Here is a 20,725-nt window from a genome sequence, read left to right as displayed (position 1 = left end):
GGCCCCCTGGCACAGTGCTGGGCACATGTGGGCTCTAAACACATATTTGTGTGATTATACCGATGAGTCAAGGCAGTGAGCTAATGTTCATCCGCCACTGACTTCTCGTCAGTCTGGGTTATAGCAGCCCATAGCAATAATAATCACCCTTCTCTGGGTGAAAGCCTGAGGCTCAGGGGCCAAGTGAATCTGCCAAGGTCACAGTGGTGTAAGTGCTTCCATTAGAATCATGCCCATGTTTATGTATCAATGTGTTTTTCTCCCTCACTAGATGGTGGGGGCCTCAGAGCCCAAACTCTGTGTGTACCTTTGTAGTAACAGAACCTGGCCAGTTAGATGGTCCCTGGTGGATGCTCAGAAAATACTGGTGGGGTGAATTCAGGACTGCATAAATAAATGGAGGCACGAGTGCATAAACGGTGCTATCATGCTTTTCCCATTTATTTTATTTTATTATTTTTAAAAAGATTTTATTTATTTATTTGACAGAGGGAGAGAGCACAAGTGGGGGGAGCAGCAGAGGGAGAGGGAGAAGCAGGCTCCCCGCTGAGCAGGGATGCAGAGCTTGATCCCAGGACCCTGGGATCATGACCTGAGCCGAAGGCAGACGCTTAACCAACTGAGCCACCCAGGTGCCCCTCCTTTTCCCATTTGAACTCTATCTCCGTGGGGACTTATCCATTGGGTTTCTCAGTGCTTTCTTTTTTAGTTTTTATTTCAAGGCTTTCTGGAGCTCTGACTCATAGAATCTTATGCCATTTTATAGGAAACAGAGAAAAAGAAAAAAAAAAAATCCATATACTTCCACAACCCAAAATACTGAAAGTTCTCTTTCAGCATTTCAGGATATATTTTATTTTTTTCTACCATTGGACCAAGGGATGTTCCTACTGCAATTTTATATGAAAATAATTTTCTATGTTGCTGTTTCATCTAATAGGAATATTTCTTACAGGTATCATTTTAATGGTAATTTAATAGAACATTATAGATATGCCATATGATATTTCACTTAAACATAGTTTTGCTGTTGGTTTTCAGCATGTGTCCATTTTTTCACCATTAGAAATACTGCTGCACTAAATTTTTTACACATATAAGACCTAGGTTTTCAGGCTAGTGACTGTGGTTAGAAGATCAGTTTTCTTGAAGGAGCACAGTCCTACTGGTAGGCCTCATCCTCAGTTTTGCAGAGATGGACTATGATATCTAAGTGAATGGCAAGGGTTTTATTAGATTGTCTAAAGAGAGATTATTTCACCTATTTTGTATCATATGCGAGTCCTGCCCCCATACCTTGTCCTCTATCCTATTGGTAGATATTCCATGGCTGTATATGACAAGTAAAAAGGAAGGAATTAATGAAGGAAGGAAGAAAGGAAGAGAAGAGGGAGGGAGAAGGGGAGGGAGGGAAGGGAAGGAAGAAGCCTAAAGGGGAGCTATAATGAAAAAAACAGAAAGGAAAGGGGAGAAGAGAAGGGGAAAAGAGAAAAGAAAGAAGGGGGGCAAAACAGAGGGAAACTAGGTACATCAGCCAAAAAAAAAAAAAAAAAAGAGGAAACAAGAAGAAAGAAATTAGCAAGACCATTCTTCCATGGGCTTTTCAATATTCCAAATCCATGTCTCCAACCACAACCATAAGTTTGAGACATCTGCTTAGTGAGCGGAAAAATCTCAAGATGAAACAAATATAACACACTCTAGTAACTGTCCCCTATTAAGGTGATTCCTAGACACCAGTGCAGGGAGAGTTACGTTTGCAAGGAAATGAATAGTTAAGATTGTATCGTAGCTCATCTTGCCAAGATAAAACACAATTAAATGAAATTAAACAGGGGCTCCTGGGTGGCTCAGTCATTAAGCGGCTGCCTTCGGCTCAGGTCATGATCCCAGGGTCCTGGGCTCGAGCACCACATCGGGCTCCCTGCTCCGCGGGAAGCCTGCTTCTCCCTCTCCCACTCCCCCCTGCTTGTGTTCCCTTGCTCCCTGTGTTTCTCTCTGTCAAATAAATAAATAAATAATCTTAAAAAAAAAAAGGAATTAAATAAAACTTTTCCTTTTTAAAAACTTTGCATTTCCTAGGGAAATGTAGGTTAAAATTTGGCGCCCAGGGTCGGGGTGGGGTGCAAAATGCAAAATATGCATTTTGAGAAGATGTTGAAAGATGGTTAGACATGTTCATTATACAGCAATGTGCTCACAACAGGACAACTTCTGTCTGTCATCAGTACACAATATTTTGTTTTACTTTGTCTTATGCATGTTTGGTATTCAAAAAACCATAACATTGCCTTTGTAATTTGGAAATACCTGTCATGACTCTCACTGAACTAAACTGCTGATTCGATAAAAATCTCCTTTCCATAGTGGTGATTCAATTGTAGCAGTCATTGAAAGAGCAGAAGATTATTTACAAATAAAGCAAAAAATTCACATTTGACCAGAATTGGTCAGAGTAGTATCAAATGTTACTTTTTACTTCATATATAAACAAAAAACTAAGGACTAGCAATATTTCTTAGTGACAAATTGTCTTCTTTCATGAATGAAAAAAAGAATTTGCCAACTGTCCAGGAATCAGTGATATGCAAATAGTGTTGCTAAAGATGTTTTTTTTTTTTTTTTTACAGTTTAAAAACTTCTTATATAATTTTAGATGCCTATTTTCTTACCTTAGTAAGTACGGTAAAGGTTAATAGGCTTAATATTAACACAGTTCCAAGCAAAGGGTAAGAACCAATATGAGACTGTAGTTTCCATAACATTCTGTTAGGTCAATAATGAGCTCTGTTCTGTTTCTATTTCCTTACTCTGATAATGGGTGGTGGCGGGAGCCTAAATGCTAAGGGAACAGGGTTTGCTGGAGTTTCCAGTGTAGATCAGCGGTGGAGCTGAATCTGGAGACCAGGTCCCATCTCGGGAGAAGACCAGACCTAGACTTAGACCAAGTTAGTTCTGAGCGAGAGCTTTGAACGTTAACTCCTGTCCCTTGGCAGCACTCAGAGACAAACGACTGAAATACAGCCTTCCAGCTGAGCTAGCAACCGTTGCTCAGAGTAAGCACTGCCTACATAATTGTGTTAGAGAAAGAAGAAAAATGCTTGACCTACTTGGATCCGATAAGATGGAATCAGTTTTCGGCAGAAATTGATCACAACGGACTCCTTGGTAGCCTTCTTTGCACCTGAGAAAAGGGGATAAATGACAAACATACGCATGTGGTTGTGTAAGATTTCAACAAGCAAAACAGCCATCAATTACACAAATGTGAGAACAGTACATTCATGCTTTTGCATTGTTTAATTCAGTCTTCTAACACTGACAGACGGATTTTAGCCTATTTACGTGCAGAAAACCCAGCACGGCTTTGCTTTTTTAGTTTTAGATGGAATACCTAACGATGAGCAAATTGAATAGCATTTTAAGATGGCCCTCGAAGCAATGTGAGTAATAGTTATCTTCAGATTATAATGCTGAATGCAGGCATATGCAGGTCTTTTCTTTATGCAATGCACTAGTCTCTCAAAGGCTGCAAATGCCCTTTTGGAAGCATATTTTAAGGGTCATTTTGCTAATAAAAAATCATTTTCTGATACAAGTGATCAAATCTAATCAGGGCTACTGTTTATCTTCCTCGTGTTTTATATTAGTTTGTTCATTTGCTAATTTCACTTTTTTTTTTTTTTTTTTTTTTGATGTAGCTATTCTTCAAGTCAGCATCGCCTAACTGCTTGGCCAGAAATAACAGCATTTATTTTAGATCTGCTAATATCTGAAAGGCATCCATGTCTACATGCAAGGTCTCTGTTGCATTCCCTCTAAACTCATGTTTTTCCCTCCTCATTTTTCTCTTTTATATTCACAAACATGTGCAAACATTGGACAAGGCAACTTTCCTGAGGTGGGTGAAATTTGGAGGCCAGGAATATGCCTCGAAGCATCCGCAATGAGGCACGTCACCACAGCCCTGCCAGTCCTCTGTCGAGTCTTCACACAGCTCGCTTCATCAGGGCTGCGTGGCCACCTCAGACAGCCTCGGCTCATCAGCTGGCAGTTCAAGGAACAAACAGAGGCGATGCCCCCACACCTGCCTCTGTAAGCGGGGAGGTGGCATTTAGTGTTCTGCGGGAAGTTTAATCTGTCACGCTCAAGTTAAGCAGGGAGGCATCCATTGTTGCTTGTGGGATGAATCTGTCCTACTTACACAGGAGGAAATTGTGCTGCTAGCATAAAAATCAGATTTAAAAAACAATCCTCTGGTTGTTAGAAATCTATGAAATCAACAAAAGAATTCAAAGAGACCGTTCTGTCAGAGACGAGAGCTGTGAATTCTTTCTGCAGAATATGCTTTGTTTTTTGGGTGTAATAAAGTATTAGATAAGGTCTGTTGCAGTGGGAGCAGCAACTGAAGGGCTGGAGGTAATTTTACTACCTTTCATTGTGAGCCAAATTGGAAGTCAGGTGATTGGGCAGGCTCTCTTTAACACCTTCTTAAGCCTGGCATTCTGGAGTGTATTTGGCAATTTTCCTCATTGATTAAGAACAAAGACTCCTGGTATATGGATACCCTAGATACCCAACCGGCTATTGAAAAAATTTGTTTGGGCAGCCACATATTTTCACAACTTTTTTTCATTCATTTATTGCACTTGAAATAAAGCAGGCATATCACTCAGTCTGTAATGGTAGAAAGTCAGAAAATACTTAGGACCGAATCACATTTGTTATGAAAAAATAAATTCCTGCTCTCCAAAAGTGGTCGTACAGCTGTTCGTGTATCTTTATTCAGAATTACCAGAACCACAGTGCTTTAATCTTCATTTCCCCAGAAATGATGAGTTATGGGCTGGGTGTGTGCTATGGCGCGCATTCACGTTTTTGGAGGTTTTACTTCCAACATATGTGGGAGATTTGAAGTGCACTTTTCTCTTTTACTCTTTGCATCTTCATTTAATATGAAAATGGTATCCTAGGGAGATGGCTGCTTTTAAGGGAAAGTGCTTTTTTGTTTTGTTTTGCTTTGCTTTTTAAGGGGTTCTTTGTTACTTACAATGCATTATTCCATTTGTCTGTGGAAAGGAAACTATGAAAAGATGTTTGACATTTTTCTAGGCTTAAACTGATTTTCTGTGGGTGTGCGCCCACTTTGAAGAGCTCGGGCCTCATGGGGTATCTGGAAAACAGCACAGCAAGGGCCTTCAATGCAGCTTGATCCCTGTGTGCTGCAGATAGTCAATGATGATCCTGGAGGAGCCAAGCCAGGCTAGGAAACTCCCCTACAGGCTGTGTGACTGGCTACATAGCCAGTCCTGCTCTAAGGAGGCCGTGTCTCTGCTAATTGGTTGCTGAGTTTTAAGAATGACACATTAAAATTTCCATTTGAAAATCACACATATGTCACCTTGGTAAATTCAGACCCATCCAAATATGAAGACCGAATGGACCAGCAGGTAATGCCAATGCATCTGATTGAATTCATGATGATATTAAAGACATAAAGCAAAGCAAAAAAAAAAAAAAAAGTCAAGATGCACATCTATTGCACTGATGGAGTTTGGTGGGCTTCTTTGGAGAAATATCATTGTATGTTTATTTTGGTTTTGGTTAGTCTTGGGAGGATTTTGAGAGTTTTTTGTTCATTTTTTTAAGATGTTTGCTTTTTGAAGAATACAGGGTAAAACAGAAATTCATATAATAAAAAGGTCTTTGTTCATCTAAGACAGCATGCCAGAATTTATAAAATTTTAAAAATACATGTGTAATCTAATGATAAATGTTTTCTTTTCCTATTTTGCATTGCTTTCAAATCTCCATTCAATTCATCCAGTCCCTGGTCTATGAATTTCTTTATCCCTTAGAAACATTGTATCACAGTGATCGTATTTAAAAAAATCCCAATATTCCCTGGTGGTTTTCCAGGTAAGTTTTGATTCTACAGCTAAATGGTGTAGGAGCAGGGAGTAGGCTCAGGACAGGAAATACAGTCAAGGATCACAAATAGTTATATAAAGAAAATGGGAGAATTATTATCAACAGTGAAACCACCACAGAACACACTCAGTCTGCAAGAGCTAAGACACTTTACCTAGAGAAAAAATTAGTCTTAAATTCTGTGTTTATCTACTCTCTGGTGAAGGAGAGGTCACGTCTGAAACCAGTAAGTTCTTGATCATGTTGTTTGCTTTATTTCCAAATTTAAAAGGCAGAAGGGAAGGACATAGTTGAGGAGACAATGTCCAAAGCAAGGTAGGGCAGGTAGGAGGTTGAAGGGAGACTGCATTAGGGTAACCATGGACCAGAGACCTCAGGCTGCCAATGAAGTGGGGGGAAGAGGTTGGAGACCGAGCCCAGTATCTCTCTGCTGGTGAGCCTCAGGGCTGAATGACAAACGAGGGTCCTGACTGTCTACAGGGATTGGGCCCGTTGTGCAGTTTCAAATGCAGGCATCTCTTTTACTACTTTTTATATCCTTCCAGCTTGACCCTCGCCCCCCATCTCAGTTGTTCAGCTGTATCTAAAATAACAAGTTCTCCCTTCTATTCATCTTTCCTCTTCTATATTATCCCTGAGAAAAAGCCCAGTTTTAGTGAAAAGTTTTAAAAGGCAATCCTTGGGTGAAAGAGAGGAAGAGAATAATACCGGCAAAGATGAGAAAATATAACATGCATGATTGTCAGCTGGATTTCCATACTTGCTTTGTCTGGTGTGGTAAAGAAGAAGTGGTCAACACATCACCCAGCCTGGATATGAAGGACCCAAAGGAAGAGACTTGTAAAACGGTCAATCACTTGCTGATGTTCCCACAGAAATCCCACTGCTAACTTCAGACCATTCCCATCTCCTCTCTTATAATTCGCTAAGCCAGTTGATTTCTTTGAACCCATTTCTTGAATAACAACTAAACTAGTGCTTAATCATATTAGTGACTTTGAGTGAAAATTAAAGAACCCTCACTTGTGACCAACAGCCTCCCTACATTTCCAGAGGATTCCTCCATTTTCCCTCTTCCTTTTGTTAGAAAAACAAAACAAAATAACACAAAAACAACCCGAAAAATGTTCCACTGAGGGAACTGTACTAGCCTTACTCCTCATTTGTTGATTTCCTGGTCATTTACTCATTAATGGAAGGTGTCATCATTGTTTCACTGCACTATTCTCCAGTCCTACTCTGTCTTTATTGTCAGGGTATTGATTATGCACACGGATGGCCCAGCCAATACACGGTCTCTAAGCACATGTCTTCCTCTTGTTTATCATAATGATTCACAGTGCTGAGTTTATAGTCTCACTTCTCTGCTTAGTATGTGCATAGATGTACTTTACGCAAATCACTTAACATCCCTGTTTCCCAGTTTCAACCCAAATAAAACATGAGTGATGCCAGGAAGGAGAAAAATGAACAAGCACACAGAGTTGATATTCTACACGTGCATTTTGGCCATTTTTACGACTACAGGCCTTATACCTGCCGTATCTTCAAAGATGTATTTGACATAATTTACAGAGAGAAACGTATGAAGGATAGAAACATGTTCAACTGTTTGCTTCAATACCTGTATAGTGCCTGGTCTCTGCATTCACTTTAGAGAAAGTATACATTGCTTTCTTATTGGAAACTTGATTTTAGACATAAAATTTGAACTAGCAGAAATCAATTAACTTCACAAGAGAAAAGGTGGCAAAATGTGTGGGTTGTTTCCTGCCCATATCAACTTATATTCATAAAAAAAATGACAATTACTCTTTGATGTTACAGGAAAGTAGACACTTTGTCAGTGATATACAAGTCTGACAATTTTAAGGAGCCTATTAAACACTGATTTGAAAAAAGAACAACCCCTCCAGGTATTCTTCTCTATCTCCTGCCAATTCTCTTCAGCCTCAATGTCAGAACTTGGTTGGGGAAAACGGAAAGATCATTCGGCATTTAAACTTTACATTTTGGAGGCAGGCTGGTTTGGAGCACTGCCTGGTTTTAAATCCAGAATCAGCTGTTTGCTGGCTATATAGGCTTCTGTGCGTCCTTCCCTTCAACTGTAAAATGGAGGTAAGAATAGTAGCTCTCGCCTAGAATTATTATTAAGAATAAATTATATAATACCTGTGGCTCATGGTAAGCACTCAATAAATGTTAGGTTTTGTTTTTTTGGTTTTTTTTTTTAAGATTTTATTTATTTATTCATGAGAGAGAGAGAGAGGCAGAGGGAGAAGCAGGCTCCCAAGGAGCAGGGAGCCCGATGCGGGACTCGATCCCAGGATGCTGGGATCATGACCTGAGCCGAAGGCAGACGCTTAACCATCTGAGCCACCCAGGCGCCCAGGTTTTGTTTTTTTTTAAATATTCTTTGAATTTGAAATCATCATCACAGCTTTTCCAGTGGGGAAACAGAATCCAAAGGTTAAGTATCTGATTCCCCACATCTCACAACCAATAAGTATTTGACCTAGAGGCAAACTTAACTGGGGATGACTTTAAAGTCTTCACTTGATCCCTGGCATTTGTTGACATTCTTCATGGAACATCACAGGAATTTCCATTCTTCATGGAAAAACAATACATAAATCATTATATGCCCAGCTACCTTTTCTAAGATTAGTATTTGAAAATCATGGCCCAAATATCATGAACTGAAGCCATTATTTAACAGTAAGAATTAAAGACCTAGATTTGTAAGTTATTATCCAATCTCAAAATGTCCTTAAGCAAACCATGTCACAGAAACTAGTCACTGATTTAAAGGCAAACTTCTTAAGCTTCATGTTAATTTAAAAGATAATCACTTGGGATGCTCAGTCAGTTAATCATCCGACTCTTGCTGTTGGCTCAGGTTCTGATCTCAGGGTCGTGGGATCCAGCCCCACTGTCAGGCTCCCTGCTCAGCACAGAGTCTGCTTGTCCCTCTCCCTCTGCTCCTACCCTACTTGCGTTCTCCTCTGTCTCTCTAATAAATAAAAATAAAGTTTTTTTAAAATAAATAAATAAATAAATAGATAGATAGATAGATAGATAAATAAATAAATAAATGGTAATCACCAACTATGGACGGGAAGACTCTTCAGGGGCACTACTATTAAAGAATGATAATGACATCTCTTGATTTCAGACTAATTTTTGATTTCAGGCCTCAGTTAAAAATCAAAACCAAAACCAATACAAACAAAAACACAGAATAGAGTTCAGCAGGGCAAGTGAATTGCCCAGCATTGAAAAGATGGGAAATACAAGAGCCAGAATTCCCTACCAGGTCTCCATCTGAATGCAAATGGGTGTTGGATGGACCAGGAACTTTTTCTAGGTAAGAGTCTGCTGCCTAGAGTTATTAATGGTGTTAGAGCACATTGCCTTCCCTGCCACTCACTGTTGAAGATGAGATCTAGGTCTGGCTATGGAGAATATTGAGAAACTGATTAGTGTAAGCTTTCTTTAACTGACTTTAAAATTTAATTAAGTGGTCTTATTTAAAAGGAGTACTAATTAAGACAGCAGGATCTTTAAGTTAACCGATTGGAATTAAAATTACCTACAGATTGGCTGTAGGTACAGCCTTTCCAAAATCATTTCAACTATAACTGGAAGAATTTGGAATTGCATTATTTTAAACTGCAAACCACCTTCAAACTCAAGAAAATTTTCCAATGTGTTATCGATAGCTTTCAAAAATATCACAAATTCCATGGCTGAGGCAACTGTTGCTTATAATGTCATTCATCTTACAAGTATGATGTTTCCTGCTAATGAAGTTTTATCTGCCATCTTAAGAAAGCATAGAGATTTATTTTTGAAAATTTCCCTTCAGCAAAGTTTGAATTCAAAAGTAGAGGGAGGCCAGTTATTTCATCATAAGACCGCTATGATTTCAGAAGTGAATCTGAAAGCATCTGCTCAAAACCAGGAGGCATGCTGCATTCTGTTAATATTTGGGCCCTAAAGACAGAAACAAAAAGAATGATTGAAAGTCAGAGAAGTTAAAAAATTTTATAACAAATACGTACTTACTCAAATGCAAGTTCTTCTCAACTATATGTAGAGTATCAGGGACTTGTATTCAGTAGCCACCCAGACATTCCATTGGTCAAATCACTATCGCAGAGATAGCAACTCATTTACATCAAGTCATTTTACTCCCTGATATGGCAATTCATTTTTGGACAATCAGTGGCTGAGGAGTTCATTCTAAATTCATGTTTTGGCCTTTATAGAGATTTCTGCCCCTATTCGGTCAAGAGCCTCACCTCAGACTTACTACCTCATTGACAAAATTAAAACACATAACATAGCATTAGGGTGCTACATAGGTTAGGGTGTATAGCAATATTATCCAACGCAGCTATGTGGGCTGAAAAAGTCAATTTAGCTTTGCTTTTACTGCATCTAAAATAAACCATAATCTCTTTTTAGGCTAAGAAGATAAATAAAGGAGTAATATATTGGCATTCTTGCAAAAAGACTTTATATTTCACTGTCACACTGGAGGTACTAAAATACTAATTGCCCTTCTCAAGAACGAAAGAATTAGGGGGTAATAAGGACGGGGGAGGGTAGATGGAGTTTTGCTTCATCAATTCAAATTTGATTGAGAAAATGCTACATTACTAATTTCCTGGCACACACAAAATCTGTTTTGACAAATGTGAGATTCTAGTTTTCAAGGGTGGTAGCCAGTTACGGTGGAAGAGGCATGTCCTTTGCATATAAGATGATCCCCAAGTCTGCCACACAGAATTGTGACAGAGGTCTGCCTGTCTGCCTGTCAGAGAGGTTGACCTCTCTGAGGTCTCAGGTGTTCATCTCTGTCCTAATTCAGTGCATGTTTGGGCCCGTGTGCACACACTCAGACATGCAGGCACAGACACATGTCACCCCTCTTCCTTGAAAATATGTCTAATAATCAGAAAATTTAGGCAGACGATTTAGGTTCTAACATAAAAATCAGCAGAGATTCAGGCTCTCTTCCCCTACTTCCCTAGTTAATGGAAAATTCCCCTGACTGCCTTTGCTATTTCCCAGCCAAGAGAGGACCGGGATTTATTGTCACATCCACTCCCTATGATTCCTCTTTATTATTTTCACTTATGATGTTTTAAGATTGAGAAGTTAGCCAATCACAGACTTTCTCTGATGCTTCAGGTCCAACATCAGCAGATTCCTTCACTTGTCTCTACTTGCTTGGAATTAGGAGAGCAATTGACACACATGTCCAGACTAGTCAATGGAAGAAAGGTAATGACCATCCCTGTCCTCCCACAGTTCAGCAGGAAATATAAAACTTAGCCAGAGCAAAACATGTTAATGTTGCTATCAGTCAGCTTGGGCCACCATAATAAAGCATCACAGACTGGGTGGCTTCAACAACAGAAAATTATTTTCTCCCAGTCTGGAGTGCAGAATTGCAAGATCAAGGTGCCAACAAGGATTGTGTCTGATGAGGGCTCTCTCACTGGGGTGCAGATTGTCACTTTCCCACTGTGTCCTCATACAGTGGAGAGAAAGAGCTCAATGCCTCACTTGCTCTTCCTCTTCTTGACTTTTGATAAACAACAATGTTTTATGTAAGTGTGTCACACATATAATATTTGGAACACACTCATACTAAGAATGTATTCATTCTTTAGGAGAACTTCAAATTTAACTGGGTGTGCTGTATTTTAGTCTCTAGATCTGGCAATCATAACTGTATGACAGTAAAAAGAATGTGAATAATAATAGAAGAACCATCAGTAAGAACACCCAGATTAAAGTCAGTGTATAATAATTTTGCTATAACTATATCCTGTTGTGATCAATTTAGCAATCTCTTGTTTTAAGGATAAGGAGCCTGGGCACATTATATTTACTTCTATCAACCACATAAGGGACATAATGAGCTCACAGAGTCTGGAAGGGGAAAATAGGAATTTCAATAGCTAGCTCTTAAATGGCCAAAGGATTGAAAGAATATGTCAAGAATGTGATGAAGAGCAAATGAAGTAACGTTGTTTGTAAATGTTAGGTGCAGATTTGTGACTTGATTGTGTGGATCACTAGCTACTACTTCGCATTAATTCTGAATCAGCTGTAGGAGTATGCTGGCCAGCAGCCCAAGTGAGACCAAAGGAAGAAAGAAGGCATGCTCCTGCTTCATTCTGCATCTCCCTTTCCTGAGTATAAATTTAATACACATGCTATAGCAATTGAAAAGCAGTGAACACAGATACAGATACATAACATAGACAGTGATAACCTAAAAATCCAAGATAAGACATAAAAAGACACTCTCCTGGAGGACTGTGAGGGCCTTTCTGGAATTCATGGTTCTCAGAAGGAAACAGTGAAAGAGTTTGTTATCAACAAGAGATCAAAGAGGCCAGCCTTGTTCCCTGCCTGTGTAGTGTGGGTGATTCCCTGCAGCAAAGCAGTACACAGCTTGATAAGCAAGAGTGAAAAGAAAATAAATCTGAGAGAAAAGTCTTATTTAAAAGGCATCTTTATGATTGGCATTATAAAGGAGAGACGGAGCTCATTAGCAAACGAACTGATAAAACCATTCACAGCATGCTTCAAAAAGAAGGGGTAATAATTATTGTCTCTCTAAGAAAGGGGGCAAAATATCCATACAGTGTCATTCACAAATCCCTTTACAGACATCATAGTACAAGCTGCAAAAAGTCCCACAGGTTTCTGATTTAATTAAGTGAAGAAGGCAAGAAAGATTTTTACAGTTCACACGCCTGGATCATAGAAGGTTCTACATGAAACATGATTTTTTTAAAAGCCATTTTAGAGACCCCTAGAGTTTGCTGAACCCTCATTCAACAGCATAATTTTCCCTGTTTCTCCCAGGATATTGTACAATCGACTAAAAGGGTGCAGCATTTCTGCCAGCGAAAGGAAGTGGGCAGCTTTGATCAGAATTCACAATAATATTTCTCCCTTGTGTGATAAATGATTTACTGCTGAGGATAAATGGATATAATCTTTCATTATGTATGACATTCATCAGCAACAAGGAAGCTTTGGACTGAATGGAAAGTGATTTCATATTAAAAGCCTCATGCAACTCAGACTGAGATGAAAGTGAGGTCTTGCCTTGAAAAAAAAAAAAGTGGCTCAGGCTTGTAGATTTAAATGGATGCTCAGTCAAATATAATCGTTACTCTAAGTCTGAAAATCTGTTAGGAGGAAGCCAGGGAATTATGTGACTAGGTCAACCTCAATTTTGCATAAAAAGCCCCATTTCTTAACCACACTGTTCTATTTACTTAAATGTGTCATTAAGACCAACTCTGAGGACTGAGAATAGCCAGAGAACCAGGTAGGGAGGAGAGAGAGGAGGTGGGGTGGGATGGAAATGACTTAAATTTCCATTATCATAGAGAGTCAATGCACCATTTCCAAAGTAGATAAATCAAGAAAGAGAGACAGTATGTTATTTAGAGATATGAAGTTAACCACTAGGAAAATGCCAAATGAAGATGGTTTAATAAGCTTGCCTTTGTATGAAAGTTCAGAGTGGGAGAGATGGTGCGGGGGGAGTCGTGGGAGGAGCAGAGAGAGGAACAAGCAGACTCCATGCTGAGCGTGGAGCTCCATGCAGGGCTTGATCTCAAGACCCTGAGATCATGATCTGAGCTGAAATCAAGAGTTAGACGCTTATCGGATTGAGCCACCCAGGCGCCCCAAAATGATTCCTGTTCTTGGTTTTACTGACTTTTTAGGACCCAGTTGTAATATTGCATCTTTATTTGATTTGCTTTTCTTTCTTTCTTTCTTTCTTTCTTTCTTTCTTTCTTTCTTTCTTTCTTTCTTTCTTTCTTTCTTTCTTTCTTTCTCTCTCTCTCTCTCTCTCTCTCTCTCTCTCTCTCTCTCTTCTCTTTCTTTCTTTCTTTCTTCTTTCTTCTTTTTTTTTAGAGAGAAAAAGAGAGAAGAGAGTGCAAGCCAGGGGGAGAGGGGTAGAGGGAGAGAGAGAGAGAGAGCATCTCAAACAGGGCTGGATTTCACAACCCTGGTATCATGACCTGAGCTGAAATCAAGAGTCAGGCACTTAACCAACTGTGCCACCCAGGAGCCCCCGTTTGATTTTCAATAACAAGAATTTCCCAATACTGTAGTATATTTTAGAAGCAAAAAGATGTAACATGAAAGACAATGGGAAGAGATGAGAAAACAAGCCACAGACTGGGAGAAAATATTTGTAAAAGACACATCTGATAAAGGACGGTTATCCAAAATATACAGAGAACTCTTAATACCCAACAATAGAAAGCAAACAACCCAATTAAAAAATGAGCCAAAAGCCTTAAGAGACACCTCACCAAAGAAGATACCCATGGCAAATAAGCATATGAAAAGATGCTCCACATTATATATCATTAGGAAAATGCAAATTAAAACAACAATAAGATACCACTACATACATATTAGAATGGCCAAATCTAGAACACTGACAACATCAAATGCTAGAGGAGTGGTGGGGCAACAGGACCTCCCTTTCATTGGTATGAAGAATGCAACATGGTATTTCTGAAGACAGGTTAGCAGTTTCTTACAAAACTGGACATATTCTTATCATGTGACCCAACAATCATGCTTCTTGGTATTTACCAAAAGATGTTGAAAACTCATGTATACAACAACCTGCACATAGACGTTTATAGTGGCTTTATTCATAGTTGACAGAACTTGGAAGTAACCAAGATGTTCTTCAGTAGGTAAGGGGGTAAATAAACGGTGGTACCTCCACACAATGGAATAATATTCAGGGCTAAAAAGAAATGAGCAATCAAGGTATGAAAAGGCAAGGAGGAAACTCAAATACATATTACCAAGTGAAAGAACTCAGTCTGAAAAGGCTACATATTGTATGATTCTAACTATATGACACAATGAAAAAGGCAAAAACTACAGAGACTAAAAAAATCAGTGGTTGCCCAGGGTTTGTGGGGTGAGAGATGAATAGGCAGAGCACAGAGGAGTTTTAGGGCAGTGAAAATACCCTGCATGATAACATAATGATAGATGTATGCCATTAGACATTTGTCCAAACCCATAGAATGTACACCAAGAGTGAACCCAATATAAACTATGGACTCTCTGTGATTACGATGTGTCACTGTAGGTTCATCAGTTGTAACAAATGTACCACTCTGTTGGGGATGTTGTTAATGGCATAGGCGATGCATGTGTAGGGACAAGGGGTACACGCGAAATAACTGTGCCTTCCCCTAAATGTTACTGTGAATCTAAAGTTTCTCTTAAAAAGTAAAGTCTTAATAAATATATATATGTCAAATATAAATTTATTTAATAAACAATTAAATATCTAATAAAGTTAAATATTAAATTAAATAATTTAATAAAAATTAAATAAATTATTAAATAAATATATTTATTAACTATAGGAATATCCAAATTAAACTAGATGAGTAAGGATAGTTTTTGACCCACATCTAAATGTTTTCTGATACTATAGAATGGTGGAGTTAGAAGACATCATAAAGAGTCTGTTCTAACCACCTCATTTTCTGGAGGGCAATATTATAAAACAAAGATGGGGACTTGCCTAAAACATCAGAGGCCACAAGGGGTAGAACAAGAATTAGAGCCCATGGATTTTGTTCCTAAATCCAATGTTTCTTCTGCTTTTTAACATTTCCTCTTAAAAAGCAAAGATATTCCTAAATCCGCATGCCAGACTTCTCAGTGTCTTTCCAGTTGAAAGCATATATTTTACTGAAGATCAGTCAGCACAATTCAACTGGCTAGAGTTCTGGTAACCAAGCAAGGTCAAAAAGAGGTGGCAATATCGATGTCACTAGCTTGGACAAGAATGGATAGTAAAACATATTCTAAAACAGAACGTCATATGGAAATCAGGAAAATCACACAAGAGCATGAGGAAAGATGGGTAATCTTAGAGAAGGCACATAAGGGAATATTCTTTCTAACAGTGATATGGGTAAGATTCTTGACCTGTAATTCAAACAAAGGAAAATACAACCTGGTACAAGTAAATTTACAAAAATTAAGTTAACATCCGTAGATGGTAAATTCAAAATAGAATTCTAAGGAACGTTACTTAGCTGGAGTGTTTGGCAAGCTAAAATGGCAACTCAGGTAAGCAGTGACTTGAAATGGATAAAACACGATGATGATTTTTGAAAAGCAAAAATAATAATAAATAAAAGTGCGAGAGAGATTCAGTTAATTGAGTTACAGGTGACATATTTGATGTTCCTTTATGTGTTTCACATAGGAGTAAATCAACAAGAAAGTGCTATCAGAAAGTTCTACATCTTGTAGTGTGACAGATGAAGAGAGATCTAACCTCCTCTATTCAGAGCACAGTGCTGAAATCTTTACACAGGTTAGCTGAAGTAATCCTCATGAAGCTGATAATAAGGAGATGTGGGTACCACTATTTTACAGATAAATAGATTGAAATTGAGAGAAATTAATTTCTGTGTCCCAGGGCACATGAAAAGCATATGTTAGAACCTGGATTTGACATCAGTGTAAACTGACACTAGAGACTGTCTATTGCTTTATCCCATGTCGTTCTTGACCATTCAGATAGTATTATACATATTTTTAAGTGGCCCATTTCATTATTAACTATCTTCTGAGGAAGAGAGGGCCTATCATTGTATACTTATTATACAGATAAAGATAAAAGTGAAACTAAGAGTCTAATGACTTGCCCACAGTTATATAATGGCATAATTTAATTAATCTGAAAATTCACGCACTTATTCAAAATTAAATATACTGAGAAAGAAAGAGGTGGTATATCTGGAAATGGAAATCTTTTTAAATATTCAAAATAAGGACATTTAATAGAAAATTGATGAAGCAAGTGAAGAAAACATGAGAAGATAAACAGAGAACAAAAAGGTAACACAGGGATGGGCAACAGCATGAAATCACTCTCACCCACAGGCTGATGGGACAAAGGGAGAAGTCTGAGTCAAGGAAACCAGGTTGAATCCATGAGGTCTATCATACAGGAGCTGGAACCCTAAATGAACTGCTCTTGGAAAAAAAGCCAAGAAACAGAAAATAAAAAGCAAAGAGAGAAATTAGAAATAGAGGCCTGCCTTCGAATTCAGTGCCTTCATTGGCCACTCCACTCAGAAGCCATTCGTCAAGAGAGCCTGGGAAATGTAACTTCCTGAGACAGTGCACAGAATAGGAGAAGGGCCAGGGTATGGATTTAGGAGCAAACATGTGACTGATCAGCAGGGTTGGTCATATACGGTATACACTCTATACAGCACATAATAAGCTATTTATCTACATACTTGTATCTACATAACATGAGCACCCATGCACATTATTACCATACCAGCAGCAGAAATCCCTTTCCCCGATCTTTCTAGGTAACAGAGATCTCACTAAACGTATAAAAGACATCATAGTAGGCCTCTGCTTTGGTCCTCCTTAGGAGTCTGCACTACTCCTTCTAGAACTGGCACCCACCTCCACCACACTCACGCATGCACAGGTGCCAACACTTACAGTCCACACCCTGCTCACAGCTCCTTGGGGAAAGTGATTTATCCCTCTGGGCACTCATTTCCTCCTTTGCCAACAGGGCTAATTGCCCTGGCCTGGTGCACAAAAGAGAGCTGTGCCTATTAATTACTTAAAGCTCATAAACTCTTTTGAAGATGAAAAGCTCTAGTTTTCTTATTCTGTTCCTTGGCTTCAAATAAAAAAAGCTACATTATATAAAGGTTTCTGGGGGATTTATTACCAGACCTCCATCTGAAAAAAGTCACACCACAATTACAACTTTAATGACCTACTCTAAAACTTCCCAAGGCTACAACATAATTAGTCCATTTTATAATTAGTACTTTAAGAAAATCATTTGTCAGAAGTAAATAAGAAGTGACTGAAGCTCCTGGAAGTAATCTACATTATTTGATGTGGAAAAGGGAGGAGTTGCATTTATGAAGTGGCTACAATTTCCTAGATCTTGTGCTAGACTCTTTATATAATTACTGTGCCTATATATCCCACCCAGTATGGTTAGGTCAGCACTATTTTATTTGTGGTTTTAAAGGTGAAAAGAAGAGGTTTGGAATGATTAAGTAATTTGATCAAGTCATAAAGCTATAGTGAGGTCTGAAGTTGTGATTTGTGTCTAGGGCTTTTTGCCTATAACTCCTCATCGCTGAATATTTGAAAGCTTTTAAATTACTTTTCCTTTGCCCACAGCTGTCAACTCATATGTTAGAACCTTTAGTGTCAATAGTAACCTTTGTGTGAACAGGAGGTAGATATTGAACAGTCAAGGAGAAATAATCAGAATCAATAAGAGGACTGCCCTGTTTTTAGAATATAGAAACCATACCTAGAATAGAAGGTTTACTTGTCACCCTTTAATAGGGACAATGGAAATGAATATTTAGAGGAACATGTTGGTGAACCATAGAACTGGAGATCATCTCCTTTGAGGGAAAGAGAGTGTGGTGGTTTTCATCTCTAGACGACAGCTAGCTTGGGACCCTAGGTTTAGTCTTGTTCTGTGAGGCCCTGATATAGAGAAAGGCCTACAGGTGAGTGGGAGTGGAAGGGACTGAGATAGCGGCTCAACATACAGAAAGACCTGTTTACAGATCAGACAGAAATGGAATGTTACCACAGAGGCCTGAGAACCACTTGGTTGAAAAATTCATTATTCCTGTATTAGTCAAGATCCATTCTGTTTGGAGATTACGTGAAAGTTTTCTCTCTCTCTCTCTTTTTTTAAGATTTTATTTATTTATTTGACAGAGAGAGCACAAGCAGGGGGAGGAGCAAGGGGAGAGGAGAAGCAGGCTCCCCACTGAGCAGGGAGCCCAATGCGGGACTCGATCCCAGGACCCTGGGATCATGACCTGAGCTGAAGGCAGATGCTTAACCAACTGAGCCACCCAGATGCCCTGTGAAAGCTTTCTCTTATGCATGATTCAGTGTCTTTCTACAAATGAAGGATACTGGATGAGAACATTAAAGAAGCAGATAATGCCAAAAAATCTGCTTAGAGAGTATTCCGTCTTTAAAAGTCATGCTCACTGTTTGGTAGGAGAAGTTATTTACTTAATACAAGCTTATGGTCTAGGACCAACCCTTAAATGGACCAAAAAGTTTGTAGATATAAAACCTACTTATAGTTTCATACACCTATACATGTTTTAGGTATTTATTTTCTTTATTTTGATTAGGATTTGGTCTTAAATTTAGCCCACATAAACCAATGAAAGAACTAGTAAAAGACTAGTTGTAATTTAAAAATGTATGATTTCATAGTAATAAATGCATTTTTATTGATTAAACAGAAACCACTTTCCTCAATAAAAAAGGTTTTTAAAACTACTTGTTTTAATATTTGATAATTTTGAGCATCTATATTCTGGTGATCAAAGCTTTTGAATTTCCTATTATAGGATAAGTTATTTCAGGGTCTAGTCCACCAGTTGTTCTCTATGGGACCCTTTAAATTATATATAAACACCTTTGTAATCAGTGGTAATCAGTTTCCACCCTAATTTTCTTTCCATGCTATTAGTAGATATAGATGTATCTATATGTAGAATAGATATAGAGTTGTACACTTGGAATGGGCATACAGTGTGGGAGTCTCTAGGGCTTATGATTTCTTCCTAACGGCTTTCGTCAATAATTATGTGCCCGTGATGAAATGAATCAGAGCCTCGTTTTTGTTTGGACAAAGAAAAGTTAAATTTATCAGACATCACTGAATCTCACTTCAATTTTAGTTATAATCAGGAGAACACTTTGAGTCCAATCATTGAGAATTGTGTGTGTTCTGAGTCTCAGTACCAGTGCTATTGTGAAGAAAGCTATAAGTGATCTCTCTCTCTCTCAACCTCTCTCTCTCTGAGGTTCACATCTGCCTTAACAGATTGTAATTCTGAGATATATGGAGGTGTGTGTGTTGTTTGGGTTTGGGTACAAACAATTTCATGTGAGAGCAGTATGTCTCTATATAACGTGTGTATTTTTAAATATTTATTTTTCCCACAGTGGTGTGGAGGTTGGGTGGGAGAGGTCTGAGACCGGAGGCAGGGAACCCAGCTTGCGATGCCTGTGGTGGTCCCCACAGAACATAAGACTGTGGTTTCCCAGTTCCCCATCCACACTGGAAGCCAGAGACAAGCAGATCCCCTGCTAGCTCTTTTTTTTTTTTTGAAGCTGTATTTTACATGTTACTTTATGTCTGTGATCTACATTTATGATAAGATAATATTTCTTCTTGGAATACATACAGACTTAATACTACCTCCATTTAAAAATCTACCTTAATGCACATAACAATAAAAAAATTTAAAAAATAAATAAATAAATAAAAAATAAAAATCTACCTTAATGAAACATATCTAAAATATTCTCTGTCTGAAGTCCTCCTGCAGTTGTTTTCTATATCATTATTCTGCCAATTAATCAGATTCTTGTATCAGTTCTACAGAATTGAATTCATATCAAAACAATCTCAAATTCACTTATGCTTACATCATTACCTTCCAATGACACTGTCTCCTTCATTCAAAGATTTGACATATTCTTTAAAAATTAATAATAATAGTAGTAACAATGTTAACTGAACATTCGGAATGGCAATAGCAATAAGACAGACACTTTATATATATTATCTTTAACCCTCTGCCCTGTGGCATTCCCATTTTGATTTCCACTTATTTTTTTAAAGATTTATTTATTTATGTTTTGAGAGAGAGAG

General features: G+C 38.3%; 1 protein-coding gene across 10 annotated transcripts in view; it reads right to left on the bottom strand.

Moving 5' to 3' along the window:
- Positions 1-20,725, bottom strand: part of NRG3 (neuregulin 3) — a 1,141,239-nt gene that overhangs the window by 298,772 nt on the left and 821,742 nt on the right. For all 10 annotated transcript variants that reach the window (XM_035724305.1, XM_035724300.1, XM_035724303.1 and 7 more), the window contains exon 3: positions 3,111-3,184. In XM_035724305.1, coding sequence (XP_035580198.1) covers positions 3,111-3,184 — 74 coding nt within the window. The remainder of the gene's footprint in view (positions 1-3,110; positions 3,185-20,725) is intronic.

Source organism: Zalophus californianus, chromosome 15 (genome assembly GCF_009762305.2).
Source record: "Zalophus californianus isolate mZalCal1 chromosome 15, mZalCal1.pri.v2, whole genome shotgun sequence".
NCBI lineage: Eukaryota > Metazoa > Chordata > Mammalia > Carnivora > Otariidae > Zalophus > Zalophus californianus.
Note: the sequence above shows the minus strand (reverse complement) of the source record. Positions and strands in the feature narration are given on the sequence as shown.